General features: G+C 42.7%; 1 protein-coding gene across 2 annotated transcripts in view; it reads left to right on the forward strand.

Annotated features, from left to right (window-relative positions):
• Nucleotides 1-15,001, forward strand: part of GATB (glutamyl-tRNA amidotransferase subunit B) — a 110,970-nt gene that overhangs the window by 12,754 nt on the left and 83,215 nt on the right. For both annotated transcript variants that reach the window (XM_020994123.2, XM_020994124.2), the window contains exon 3: nt 11,332-11,445. In XM_020994123.2, coding sequence (XP_020849782.1) covers nt 11,332-11,445 — 114 coding nt within the window. The remainder of the gene's footprint in view (nt 1-11,331; nt 11,446-15,001) is intronic.

Consider the following 15,001-nt stretch of genomic DNA (forward strand, 5'->3'; position numbering starts at 1 on the left):
TCAAGATTGACACCTAAGTGGAATGGTTTTTTCCTTGATGTAATCAGGAGAATTGAGCAGACATTGGAGAGAGATTTGTGAAACAGTATTTTGCAATGAGAAGAAACATTCAAGTATTTCTCTGCAAACTTAAAATGTCAGGGTTTGAAGGTACCTTAAAAGGCATCTTAAAATCGCTAGCCTGAAACATGAATCCCTTCTGCCAGATGCCTCAGCAAATAGTCATCCATTCTACTTTTGAAAACCACCCATGATGGGGCTAGGCATTTACTTACAACCTCCTGGGATAGCCCACGCTAGTACTGGGTAGCTCTGATTGATAGGAAAGTTATTCCTTAGATTGATCCAAAATCTGCCTCCCTGTAACTTCTACCCATCTGTCTTAGTTTTGTCCCCTCCTCCCCCAGACCACAAGAGCCAAACAGAATCGTCTGTTTATAGGAATCTCTAGGACTGATCTCCTTCAGATAGAGAAAGAGGTGCATCACAGTTGTGAGCCAGGACTAGTAGCTCTGACAACAAAAGGCCAGAATAACAAGAAGAGTCTCCACTTAATTTTCTCCTCTCATTCGTAGGCCCACAGCAGGAGCGGTGGGGGGTGGTCTTGGTGCTATTTCTGCACATACACTAAAATGCTCCTGTGTTTGCAGCTACATGTAAAGGAAAAGAGAATTCTGTCTACTTTATTTTGTCTCTTTAAATGGCATCACAGGAAAAAGGCAGCTGGTGGGGCCTCCCCCTCTATGTAGTCCTTGGAAGTGAGGGCTTTGGAAAGACCACCACATGCAGTTATATAAGATATATATGGTTTGTGAAGTTATATGACATATATCATTGAAATCAGGTGCTGATGGTAATATTTGGAGGGGTCTTGTATAGAGCGTGCATTGCCTCAGTTTTGGCTTCCAGCACACACTCCAGGGGGCTGTATTTGCATTTGACTTAGCAGCTGGGATATCGGTGCTCTGGTTGTAATGCTTTGATACCCTGTTGAATTATAGAATGCTGTAGATCAATCCTAAATTTATCACCCAACAGAAATGTTACTAAATAAATCGTAGCAGCTTAAAACATATAAACCCTACTCTTGTTTTTCCTCAGCCCAATTGACCATACAGTCTTTGTACCCAGCCTGCCCAGCCATAGAATCGTGTCAGAGTTGGCCATTGAGTCCAGCTCAGACCTGCAGAATGTTCCCTTGTACAGTACACGTGGCAAGTGGTCATTCAGCTTTTGCCGGAAGACCTTAATGGAGGTGGGATCCCCCTCCCTCCCAGAGCAGTCCATTCACCTTTGAGGAAGCTCTAATTTTCAGGAAGTTTTTCCTCATATTGAGGTTATTATTTGCCTCTTGGCACCTTCTGCTCCTTGCTCCTAATTCTGCCCTCACGGGCCAATAAGAACAAAGCAAAACTCTCGTCAGTGATAGCCCTTCAGATGGTTGAAGACAGTTCTGTCCTTCCCCTCTGAGACTCCAGGCTTTGAAACATCCCCAGATCCACATATAGAATGAGCATGCAATCCAGCTTATTTGCCGTCCTTCCTAACAGGTGGCATCCAGCGTTTAGAAAGAAGTAAAATCAAATATTAGACCTCTTCCATCCATCCCCAAGTCATTGGGTCCAACTCCACCTTGCTTCTCTCTAGTCATGCCTTCCTTTACCCATTTCCTAAGTTTTACCTCTAGCATGCTAGACTGGATTGATTCCCAGTAAGGCTACTCATCTCCCTGGATTTTAAGGGTAATATAACCTACTGCTTTGCAGGGGCCCAGAGTCAAACAGTAGAAGATCCTTAGATAAATTACAATGTTCTGTCAGTGACTCCAAGCTTCACCTTGGAAAAGGGTTGACATGTTGTCAAGTGTTGTGATCATAATGCTTTGATATTCTATTGAATTATAGGGTGACATTGATTAATCCCAAACTTATCACCCAGCAGATGTCAAGTCACCTTTTTAACACCAGTAGACTTCCAGTGATGTTGTATGGCTCTGAGTTGTGGACTCCTGCCATCTTGAAAGAGCTGATGTGGAGAGTCACCTGTCAAAGGGCAGTCTAGAGGTTCCTGGTAGAGATGAGTTGGCTGTGAAGCGTCACAAATGAAGAATTAGGCAGCAGAAGTGTTATGAATAAATAGGGATAGGGACTAGATCTGTGATTTCACTGGTGCAGACTCCTGGGCGAAGAAACTCCCTCTGCCGGTACAATTCAGTACCTTCTCTGCAGCATTGTCTTACAGACTTACCTTGACAACACCTAGAAGATAGTGATTTGCCCAAGGTCACACAGCCAGTATGTGTCAGGAGTGGGACTCGAACTCAGTTCTTTCTGGCTTCGAGGCTGGTTCTTGCATCCATCAGAGAAATGTAGGACTATAAAAATTTTAAGGAGGTGAGTCTATGCAACTCATTGGCCTGCTCCACTAGTACCTTTTCAGTATCAGGAAAACAGAAAGACCCTCCTTGTTTGGCTTACTTCGAATGCATGAGAATGTGGACAAGGGTCACACAGGATGAACAGGCGGGATTGTTTAGCAATCTGCACCATTGGAGGGAATATTCACCTCAGTGAAATCACAGATCCATCTGTAGCATTTTGAAAGAATTTAAAAAAGGGAAGAAGCCTGGAAAGAACAGATAAATCTAGTAGACAAGAGAAAGAAGGAGAAACTGAGTATTCTCTCTTCCTCCACTCCTCACCATCTTCCTTCAAAGACCTGAGGACCTGTGGGACCAGAGGCCTGCTCGTGCCCTCCCTCCATATCTCTTCTCCCCCACATATCACCTGTGAGCCTGCTGTGCTCCCTGGGAGCGGGAGCGCTCCCTTCACAGTCATAGAAGGTTTTCCCCAGGCATCAGTCATCTCCCTTGAGGATCTTTGTGGCATATGAAAGTGTAGCATTATACTTGAGAAAGTCTGTTCTTAGATTATTTCTCTCCTTATGCTGTTTTCTTTCTCCCAAATTTGCACTTGAGTGAGATGTCATTTGCAATAACAGTGAGCTACTGCTAGAAGAGATGGTGTCACTGTAGAGACCTTACCTGTTTTAAATGAATTCTGTTTACTACTGCACCAAAAAACCTGTAGCAGAGCCGAAGGGGAACCATGCAGACAGTGGGATGTAACCATATCCCCAAAGATGCCTGCTGATGGTCAAGGGGAGCTGTCTTTTGTGGATGTAAATATGCAGATGAGTTTTTGAAGCGCCTGTCAGGGCAGGGTGATGCTGTTTTTAATTCTAGCATCCAAGGAGCTCATACGAATGACTCAGGCTTTGTCCTGGTGATTTATGCTAGGTGCCTATAATAAAAATACAGCCTCAAATCATGCAGCTGGCTCCCATTCATTTTCCTCCCTTGGACAGAGCCAGAACTAAAAGCTGCAGCAGCCTTGCAGCAGCTCCTCCATCCTGGGACAGTGGTGGCGACGGCCAGGCTCCCCCTCAGGTTTCCTGTGCTTGATGGAGGGGACACGTAGATGCTTTGAATGTTTTGTCCTTCACGTTATACCAAAAAGAGATTTGGAAGGACTGCAGAATCCTGTGCTCGCAGGCAGGATAAATGTTTACTGACCCTCCACTGCCTGCCCCCAGTGCCACACAGGGTGTGAACATGTAGCTTCAATGAGCCAGCTCCACCACCGGCTGGGAGTGTGCCCTGGACACCGTCCCCTGCTGCCTCTGCTTGGAAGCCATCTTCACGTGGATTTCCTCCAATGAGATGAGCAGGAGAGTGGGTTTTCTACCTCTCTGGCTGTAGAATCAGAGGACTTAGATTCAAATCCCACCTTGAACATTCTCTGAACATGTGGCCTCAGGCAAGGTATAGATCACAAGTCATGGGCCTCAGTTTCCTCATCTGTAAAATGGAGGCTCGATGGCCTCAGGCCCTTTCTAGCTCTGGCTCTCTTGCCCTCTGATCCTCGGCTGCTTTCTTTTTGTTTTTTCAAACATGTCCCTTTTTTTTCCTATCACTTTTTAACTTTGGCAAATTACTGGGTTTTTTTAATTCCTTTTTTATTTTAAAATAATTTTTATTGACGTCTTCTGTTTTTATATCACAGTCATTTCTAGACACACTAACCATGTCCCGTCATTTATTATTACCCTTTTGTAAGAAAGAAAAATCATAAAGCAGAACCAGCTGATGCTGCAAACATGGCCCCAGTAGAGGCAGAACTCTGCTTCCCCAGTCTGGCCCTGGAGAGTCATTTTCTCTTCTGTTCTCCAGCTCCAAAACTGAGCCTTGAAATTGTAGGAACATAGATGTAGAGTCAGGAGGACCTCAGAGGTCATCTGTGCCAACCTCTTCATTTTACAGGGGTGGAAACTGAGGCCAAGAGAGGCTAGGTAACTTGATCAAGATCACAAAATGTTCTTTTTATTTACATTTTAGTAGTCATTGAGTAGAGGGCAGCTAGGTGGTACCTGGGCCTGGAGTCAGGAAGACTCATCTTCCTGAGTTCAAATCTAGCCTCAGGCACTTACTAGCTGTGTGACCCTGGGCAAGTCATTTCACCCTACTTGCCTCAGTTTCCTCCTCTGTGAAATGAGTTGGAGAAGGAAATGGCAAACCACTCCAGTATCTTTGCCAAGAAAACCCAAATGGGATCATGGAAGAGACGGACACAACATTGTGGATACTGTTCTCCTGGTTCTCCCTCGTCTCTGAATTCCTCATATTCATTGTTCTTAGGGGGCCCGAGTGTTCCATTACATCCACGTACCTCAGTCTGTTCAGCTATTCCCTAATGGATAGCTGCCCACTTTGTTCCCAGCTGTTTGCCACTACAGAAAGTGTTGCTATGAATATTTGGGTACATGTGGGTCCTTTCTGTGGTTGACTTCCTTGGGCTCTTTCTTCTTCGCTGCCTCTCACGCTCCCTTATTTACAGTCTTGGCACCCTGGGCTAGGCACTTTGTCATCTATGTCACAGAGTCTCGCAAGCAGGGGAGAGCACTTACTTTCAGGGATGGTAACTTTGGTCCAGATCGGGCTGGCACCTTGGGAAAGCAGTGCCCGCCCACTCGCTTCCATGGTACAGCATCCTGGGGGATGAGCTTTTTGTTTCCTAGCCCTCAGGGGCCCTCTTCATCACCTAGAAAGGATGGCACTAATGACTGGAGTGGCATCTCAAGGGCAGAAATTGTACTTTAGAGGAAGGAAAAGAATAGGTCAAGTGTCTCACGTTGGATAAAGCTTCCTTTGATTCTCACTGAGCACAGAAGAGCTCATCACCGGAGGGCTGGCCACTAGGTAGTGAATTTTTTAGACCATAACAATAAGTATTGCATATATAGCAAGGCACCCAGGGTGGAGGGGTGTTTGTGTGATCTGTGGAGGGCATCCCCATACCATCAAAATCATAGATACTTCAGTTATCTAAAGAACATGCTTCCTATGGAGATAGCGAAGCAACAGTTTCTATATGATCCCAGAACTAGAGCCAAAAAGGCCCTGAGAGGTCTTCTAGCCCAGCTTCATTTTACAAAAGAGGAAAGTGATTTGCCCAAGGTCTTACAAATAGGCAATAAGTGTCAGAGGTGGAGTTTGAATCTAGGGCCTTTGGTTCCAGATTCAGCACTTTTTCCCTTTATCTTCACTTACTCTTTCCCCTTCCCTTCCACTTCTCCTTCCTCTTTACTCTCCCCTTCCCCTTCCCTTTTCCTTTTCCCTTTCTCTTTCCCCTTCCCTTCCCTTTCCCTTTTCCCTTCCCTTCCCTTTCCCTTTTCCCTTCCCCTTTCTCTTTCCCCTTCCCTTCCCCTTTTTCCCTTTCCCCTTCTCCTTCCTCTTTCTTCTCCCCTTCCCTTTTCCCTTCCCATTTCTCTTTCCCCTTCCCTTCCCTTTCCCTTTTCCCTTCCCCTTTCTCTTTCCCTTCCCTTCCCCTTTCTTTTTCCCTTTCCCCTTCTCCTTCCTCTTTCTTCTCCCCTTCCCTTTTCCCTTCCCATTTCTCTTTCCCCTTCCCTTCCCTTTCCCTTTTCCCTTCCCCTTTCTCTTTCCCTTCCCTTCCCCTTTCTTTTTCCCTTTCCCCTTCTCCTTCCTCTTTCTTCTCCCCTTCCCTTTTCCCTTCCCATTTCTCTTTCCCCTTCCCTTTCCTTCTCCTTTCTCTTCCCTTTCCCTTCCCTTTCCCCTTCTCTCTCCCCTTTCCCTTTCCCCTTCCCTTCCTCTTTCCTTTCACTTTTCCCTTTCCCCTTCTTCCTCTTCCCTCTCCCCTTCCCCTTCCTTTTTCCCTTTCCCTTCCCTCACACTCCAGTAACACTTCATATTCATGGCTCAGTTTTCCATAATACCCTCAGGAGGAAGGTTGAGGGTCTTAGCCCTGGTTACAGAAGAGGAGACTTCAAGGCTTTACTCAATTGCCCAAGGCCACAGGAAAGTCAGGGACACAGTTAGCAAGTGATGGGAAGATCATCTGATTCCCAGTCCAGAGCTTAAAGATCCAGACTGTGTTCCCGTCTGCAACATTTGTTAATTGTTCATTTCAAACAAAACATAACAGTGAATCCTTTCTTTATGGCTGCTTGTAAACATTTAAGATGCCTGTAGTTACCCATAACCTTTGTTTGCTCATCACTGTCAGCTGTCTTGACTGCCTGATTGCCTAGTCTCCTCCATTTCACCCTCCATGCAGGGAAGATTTAATTCTTTAATTATGATACTCATGTTCTGAACTTTGAGCCATTAAAGGACAAATACAAATACTCTCAGAGCGGTCACTAGTTGAGAGAGAGAGGCAGTAACTTCAGTAAACACTCCTGTTCAAACCCATAAGGCGTGGAGACACCAATTGTCTCTTAAGCAAATAGATTTGTCCGTTAGTTAGTTTACACTTTTAAATTATTGGTGTCCTTCAAGAAACACAAAGCGGGGAAAACAGGTTTGATACCATTTGGTTATGGGATGGATGGATTAATGGAAGCAAAACCCTTTTTAGGGGACACAAAGGTCTTCTAAGCTAGACAAATGCCTGTTTTTCTATTAAGGAAAATAATTTGTTTTTGGAGGGGAAACCATTCTCTTTTTCACACTTGTGATTTCACCTTTTTAAATGATGTACTTAAATATAGATACAGTCAAACCCAGGAGAATGCCTTTGTTCCAGTTTCCAGGTTGGAATAAGAAGTTCACTCTGCATGTAGAGGCACCTAATTTGACCTAAACTATCTCCAGATCCAGGGAGGTGCTTTGTAAATGGGGTTTAAGCCAGATAGCTGATTTTAAAATAAAAGTCAATGACATCAGTTGGCAGATGTGTTTAAACAGGAGCAGTCTTCTTACGTAATATAGCGAATTTCCTAGATTTGAGTTTTTTGTTTTTGTTTTTCAAAGCTGAATTTACTTATTTGGCCTCTTACTTAAGGAAGTTCCAGATAGCCTTCCAGTTAGAGGAACTAGCTATTCTTAAAGGGGAAAAAAAAGGCCTAAATGGGGGTGAAATGGAGGTTTTCACTGAGCATAAGCTTGACCTTGCCTCGTTGGTTTCATGCTTCTCATGGGCCCTTTAGCAAAATCCTCAGTTGCTATCGGATACCTAAAAGGAAGGATAATCATAGCCAGCTGTCCTCTCTGAAAAACCCTCTCCTGATGGTCTATTACTTCTAAGGGGTTACTTATCTACACCTTTCTGGGAATGACATCACCAAGCAGATGAATGTACATTTACTAGAATGGTGGAGCTCTTTGGGATTTCCTTTTCCCTGAATTTGTAATCATTATCTCCCCCTCTTCCCCCAAATCCCATCACTGCCGCCAACAGCAAGCAGTTTGCTAGCTAGCATTCTATGCTGGCGTTTGTCACTTCAAGCTAACAGTCAAATCACAGATCATTTGAACTGGAAACAACTTTAGGGGTCATCCAGTCCAATCCCCTAATTTTACAGATGAGAAAACTGAGACCCAGAGAGTTGAAGCAGTTTGTCCAAGTTGCCTCCAATTCTTTAGTGGCAGAGGATGGACCAGAATCTGTTGAGCCTTCTTACTACCAGCCCAGTTTTCTTTCTACTGTGCCATTGACGGACAGACTCTAGAGATACGGCCCACAAATGCTTGGCCTCCTATTCAGTTCAGCTTCTCAGTGGTAATCAAAGCTGTCAACTTAATAGCAAACAATCTACCCCATAAACAAAAATGAAGAACTCTACAAGGTCATTAGTGAGAGAAGCTTTTCACACATGAAATCGATGTGTGTCTAAGCACTGTATGTATTTTAATAGTATGACACAGTTTGTCAGGCCATCTATATCTGTCCAGGTGCAGAGTCTAACTAGGGTACTGCATTTGAAGCCAGGTCATATAATGATTTGACTATTTCAAACATATCTAAAAGGCCAGTTTCTGTGTTCTGGTTTCTCAGATGTCAGTGTATATAAGAAGAACAAACATGAGTAGGGCAAAGGGAGGCAAGCAGGCCATTTGTATCTATATTAATGACTGCCTCTTTCCGAATTTTATCTGAAATGAACCTTGTTTTTCTTTTGTCTTCATTCACTTTTTTCTTCCTTCTCCCTATGCCTTTTATGCATCTCTACTCTAGAAACTTTCCATTTAATTTTAAAGGTAGCTTTCAGCACAGATTAGAAGTTGTGTGGGGATAAAATAAGGTATCCCAGTGGGGTGGGAGTGAAAATTGGCCCACTTAGTTGGTTTATGAATTGTTTTGCTTGTTAGACTCAGTTTTTTTCCACCTGATTATGGGAGATTTCTCCAACCATAAGGAAAGCAGACAACAACATTATCTAGGGAAAATTTGCTTCACTGAGGAACAGAAAATAAAGTAGTCCAGGCTTCCTGAGTCATTAAAAAATATGGTGTCTGATCCTTGGGAGAGAGCCCACTAATCAATGCAAGAAGTGGTGCTTGCCACCTAAGGGGAAAATATTATAACACTGAAATCATACGTAATTTCAATATCTATTGTGTCTCAACAGATTAGGGCCTCTCTTTCTATTTAGAACTAACACCCATTCTCTTTCCTATGATTCTTTTGCTCCCTAGAAAGTCTGAATATTAAAGACCCATCTAAATTAGTTATTTGGAATATAAGGGTGATGGTGACGATAGCACTTTAAGGTTCATAAAGCACGTTGAATACATTATTTCATTAGAGACTTAAAACAATACTGTGATGTAGGGAACATAGGTGCTATTTCTCCAAGTTTACAGACTAGGACGGAGACTGAGAGAGCTTAAGTGATTTGACTGTGATCATGCTGGGGCAAACGTCAAAGGTGAAAGTCGAGCCTAGCTTGTCCCAACTCCAGATTCAGTGTCCTCTGCAATATGCCATGCTTTCTCCATTTCTGAGGTTTAGAAATATGTACCATTTAATTCCTAATTCTTTGGTTTGAAAAAAAAATAGTTGTAGTCTTAGTGGAAGTCTTCGCAGACCTTTGAAGATGATGTCATATACCTTCAGTGGGCTTTTTTAGGGTTGTACACACCTGTAGTTCGATCCTACTCTTTTCTCTTTGGAATGGGAATTTAAATTAAAGTGTAATTCAAGAAAAGGAGAAAACAGACCTGTCACTTTCTTTCTTTGTGTACTTAGGCAATTTTGTGTCAAATATGTGTGTATATGAATGAGATTAATAACTTTGGGCCAATGAAGCTGTAGTTAAAATGAGCTCCTTCCAAGTTCAACTGGGCAGCTAAAATTGGGGCATTGGATTATTTTATTATTATAACTCAGCAATCTTTGCATTCTCTTATGGATAAGAGCAAAAGGTTCAAGGAAAGCTGGGAGGTGTGTGAGAGTGGGGGGAGTAGGGGTAGGGGAATAATTTGATTTACCAGAAGGAAAATTTATATGTATTGTAATTTTACTACAAATGTGAATCAGAGGGAGTTCATGCTTTGAGACAAATTTACGGTTAGCAGTAAGACAAAGGCCTGTTTTACTGCCATATCTTTACTTAATAAATCTTAATTACTATCTCTCCATAAATTAAAGTGTTTAGCATGCTGTATTCTAATCATCAGAGTTGTCAGTATCTAACATTAGTTTCACAGAGTAATTGCCTTTTATGCTTTTTTGAAAAGTAGCTCCTTAGCCTTTTATTCTCTGTGCAGTGGAGGAATTGCTAGCCAGGTTTTCAATGAGAAGTCCTCCATTTTAAAACTAGTGTTTGGTTTGCAAAACTCCAAATACAAGTACAATGAATCCTTGGATCAAATAGAGGGAAGGTTAGATTGAATTAGTGTAAAGTCTCAGCCTTGGAATACTATTTTCTAAAGAAAATGCAATTTTATTGTCTTTAAAAACATAGAATATGTCCCAATAGAGGTCCTAGAGGGCTTGCTTTGATGAATTGATAACACTTATTTGTAATTAGTAGAATCTATTTTCATTCTAATAGTTAATATGTGAAAATCCCAGAAGAATGGCTTATTTTCTTAAGTAGGTTAAAATAAATCTTTTGTAATATTGTTATACTATTTTTGCTTAGCAGACCCTCTCTTAATTGATTGTACAGAGGTAAACTTTGGCCAAGCCCAGGTTGAGTCATCACTAATTCCAAAATTTATAGTGTCTGAATGAATAGAATTTTCCATTATTTTCAACAACATAACTCTGTGGAGTTCTTTGCAAACTTTAAAGTACTGTATAAATGTTGGTTATTGTTATAATTGTTTTCTCCTTTTAAGGAGAAGTAGCTGTATTGGGACAAGTAGCTATATTGCTCTTCTTTTACATTCAGTGTTTTTGTGGACTACAAGATTCAAATAGAAAAATAAACAATTCCCCAAACCTCCCCTGGTACCTGGCACATATTAGGAACCTAATAAGTGTGCATTGAATTGAACTGGTCAGTAGGCTGTTTGTTTGGCTTCAAGTCTTTCTTGGATCAACTAGCTGAGGAGCTACCATTGTCTCTTCTTCTTTTTTGATTGGTACTATATTATGGCAGGAAAGGAAGGAAAGAGACAGACAGGCAGAGGCAGGCTTAAGGTTATCTTTGAACTTGGCTACTCCTTGAAGTAGCCACTGTATTAAGCTCTTTCTGGGAATTTTCTTTTTTAATTCCCTCCATTTGGGAGGAGGTAGCTGAATAATGGGAAAAGATGCTTGGGTATTTGCCAAATAAATCAGCCTGTGACTCAGTGCCCTGCTCTGGCATACAGCAAGACCCACTGAACACATTTAAAAAAAAAATAATAAAGTTTTCCAAATTCCTAGTTGAGTAGAATTGGCTCCTGAACCCAAGCTGCCCACTCAGAGAGCCAGAGATAATGCCCATCAAAACTGAATATTCCCCATGTATGTCAGCGAGTGGGCGAAGCGTTTGTTCAGATGGAGGATCTGAGAAGAGCTGTGTGTTCTATTTCTATAGGTTCTCAACAGGAGATGTGTCGAGGCAGCCGTGATGACAGGCCTGGCTCTGAACTGCACTGTAAACAAGAAGTCTTTGTTTGACAGAAAGCACTACTTCTACGCAGATCTTCCCGTAAGTAGTTCCGTGTGGTACACGTCCCCCTCTGCCAGGTAGGAGATGGAGCAGCCCAACAGGAGGGAGCTGTCCATCCCAGCAGGGGCCTGTGCTGGGCCCCAGTGCAGACCGGTGCACCCTGAGGCTTGGTAAGATTGGATGCGATTGCCCTGATTGCTGACTCCTGGCTCGGCCTCATGCTTCTGGTGCCTTTCTTGTAATTGAATGGGGAGCAGAAAGAAGCCAATGTTCTCAGATTCATTTTAGACCCAGCATTTGGTGCTAATTGCTTGATAGGGCAGGAGTACATCATGTGCCCATTGCATTGACCCTGCAGCAAATAAACACTTATAGCCGTGGAAATGTGGTGGTAGCTTCTTTCTCTCCTTTAAAGAACAGATCCTGTAATAGGGACATCTCCCCTCTGCAGCGTTTCTTTGATCTTACTATGGCCTAGTAAATGGATATTTGCAACACAGTAAGCAGGGGCCTGAACCCAACCATGGACCAGAAACCTGAACTCATTATGCTCCAATGTTATTCTCTCCCTCCTCCTCCCCCCCAAAAAAAATTTAAGCCAGCAAATATAATAAGATTTTTATAAAACAGTGTGCTGAGCCAGTTTGAACTGGATTATATTTCTAATATTAGTGCAATCAGACAGCTGAAATATCAGAGTATTCACTCTGTTGACCACTTTCAAGATTGTCACCTCTGCTAGGACAGAGTGTGTGTCCTCTAGACTTTCTTGCAGTCACAGTGCTCTGTGCATAGTAGGGTACACAGTAAACATCTCCCAGATGTTGAGTGTTCTTTGGTCTCAGCACATAATAGTAAGCTTTGGTTCTCTTCAGATTTAGATTAAACGATTTCTGGAGCATAATTTCATCTCATCAGGTAAAACTGAACTTTAGTTGTGAATTGAATCAAAGTCTTTTCTGATCAGTAGCATTTCTCCCCCTCTCCTTAAAACAGACATTCAGGGCCCAGATTCTCCATTCACTTCTCCGTTTTCTGTCAGACATCTTGCTCTTTCAATCTGGTGAGGATGAACAAGAACCAGAGGACAACAGAATCTACCCTGCTACCCATTAGTAGTCAGTCAGCACAAGGTTACTAAGTGCTCATTGTAGGAATACATAGAAAAAGAAGGAAGAGGTCCTGTGTCAAAAGGCTCATAGGAAACCACACACTCATTTTTAGATGTGTTCTAAATAGACTGTGCAAGGTAACCTTGGTAGGGGGCAGAGGGTGAGGAGATGAGGGGAAGTCCCTAGTGGTTGGTGAGTCAGGAAAAGTGCCTTGCAAAGGTGGCCCGTGAGTGAGGTCTTGAAAGAAACCAGATATCCCAAGAGACAGAGGGGAGGAGGAAGAGCATTCCAGGCATGGGGAGAGCCCATATAAAGACAGCTTTAGGAGACACAGTGAGAGATATCAAGATGAGAGATAAGGCATTGTGTGTGAGGAATAGCTAGTTTGGCTGAACTCTAGAGTTTGTACGAGAGAGTTGACATATAAGAAGACTAGCAAGGTAGGAAGGGGGCAGATTATGAAGAGATTTAGATGCCAAACAGAAGTTTGCATTTGATCCTAGAGGCCATAGATAGCCTGTTCTAGAGGTAAGAGGGAATTGATCAAGTAGGGCAGTGACATAGACCTGAACTTTAGGAAAATAACTTTGGTGGCTGAGGAAAGGGTACATTGGTGTAGAGAAAGACTTGGGAAAAGGAGGCAAATTAAGAATCTCTTGCAGTAGTCCAGGTGAAAAATGATGTATTAAATGGAGAGAAGGAAACCTATTTGAGATGTGTGGTATAGGTACAAATGATGAGACATAGTGACTGATAGGACAAGTGGGGTGAGTGAGAGATGGGTCAAGGAGGTGACCAGTGTTGTTAACCTGGTTCACTAGAAGGATGGTGGTGCCCTCAACAGAAATAGAGATGTTTCAAAGAGGGGTAGCTTTGGGGAAAAAAGAAAGACTTCTGTATGCGATAATGTTGAGTTTGAGATGCCTACTCTGTATTTTGAAATCAAAATGAGTAGTTGATGATGTGAAACTATAGTTTTGGAGGGAGACGGGCACTAGATACACCACCTAGGATTCATCTTCATTGAGACGGTCATTGATTACATGAGACCTGGTCAGGTCACCAAGTGAAAAGGTATAGAGAGAAAAGAGGAGAAGGCCCAGTACAGATCCCAGAGAAAGAAACACCTGCAGTTAGGAGGCATGAAGCAACAGAGGAGGAAAACCTGGAGAAGTGTCTATAGAGCCATGAGCTACAGGGAGGTCCATAAGAGTGAGAACTGAGAAAAGGTAATTTGATTTGGTGATTAAGAGGGTAACTTTGAAGAGAGCAATTTTAGTTACTCATAGGTCATGGATCTCTGGGGGTTTAAAGGAAAGTGGCAAGAGAGGAAGTAGAAGCAATATGTAGAGGCAGCTTTTTCAAAGAGTTTCACTAAGAGAGAGGCACTGTTGGTATAGTGGATAGAAAGTCATCCTCACAAAGCCAGGAAGATGAGTGTATAACAACCACAGTAACAGCAACAACAATAATAATGGCTTTCATCATCATAATAATGTAATAAATAATAATGATGAGGCTAGCTGACATATAGTGCTTACAATGTACTAGGCACTGTGCGAAGCACTTTATAATTATTTATAATCATTTGATCTTCACAACAATCCTGGAAGGCAGGTGCTATTATTATCCCCATTTTAAGATGAGGAAACTGAGGCAAACAGGTTAAGTGACTTGCTCAGGGTCACACAGCTAGTAAGTGTCTGAGGCAGAATTTGAACTCAGGTCTTCCTAACAATCTACTATACTACTTAGTTGCCTCCTTTGACACATACTGGGCAGGTCTGTTCCATTATCAGTGTGATAGACAACTCTCTGAGACTCCCTCTGAGTTTCAGAGAAGGCACCAATATGTGTTGGTAGAAAAAATTTACTCACCTGGTATAGTGAATTCACAAATCTACTCCAGTCCCATCTCCTTTCACTGATGAAGGGTGATGGCCAGTGAGGATGATGGGGTCGGGTGAGGAGAGTTAGGGATGGGAGAGATTTGACTGTGTTTGCAGATGGCAGAGAAGGAGCCAGAAAATGAGGGGAGAGTGAAGATTAGAGAGAAACAATGATAGTTGAGGCAGTTTGCTGGAGTAGACCGGAGGGAATGGGATTAAGGGTGCACATCAAGGGTTTGACTTTGGTGAGAAAGGTCTCTTTTCAGCAGATACTCTGGTAAAGGAGAAGTGGTATTAGAGAAGGACATCAAGAGCTTTTGAAATATAGAGTTTGGAAGAGTTGAATGATCTGAATTTTCTCTAATGACTGGTTTTTGGGGGGGGGTTTTGGGTTTTTTTGGCAGTTGGGGTTAAGTGACTTGCCCAGGGTCACACAGCTAGTGAGTGTCAAGTGTTTGGTCTGAGGCCGGATTTGAACTCAGGTCCTCCTGACTTTAGGGTTGGTGCTCTATCTACTGTGTCACTTAGCTGCCCCCTTGAATTTTCTCTAAAAACTGTGAACAGTAACAGTATTCAATTTGGCTAAAGTTAGAG

Source organism: Phascolarctos cinereus, unplaced genomic scaffold (genome assembly GCF_003287225.1).
Source record: "Phascolarctos cinereus isolate Bilbo 61053 unplaced genomic scaffold, phaCin_HiC Scaffold_9;HRSCAF=440, whole genome shotgun sequence".
Taxonomy (NCBI): Eukaryota; Metazoa; Chordata; class Mammalia; order Diprotodontia; family Phascolarctidae; genus Phascolarctos; species Phascolarctos cinereus.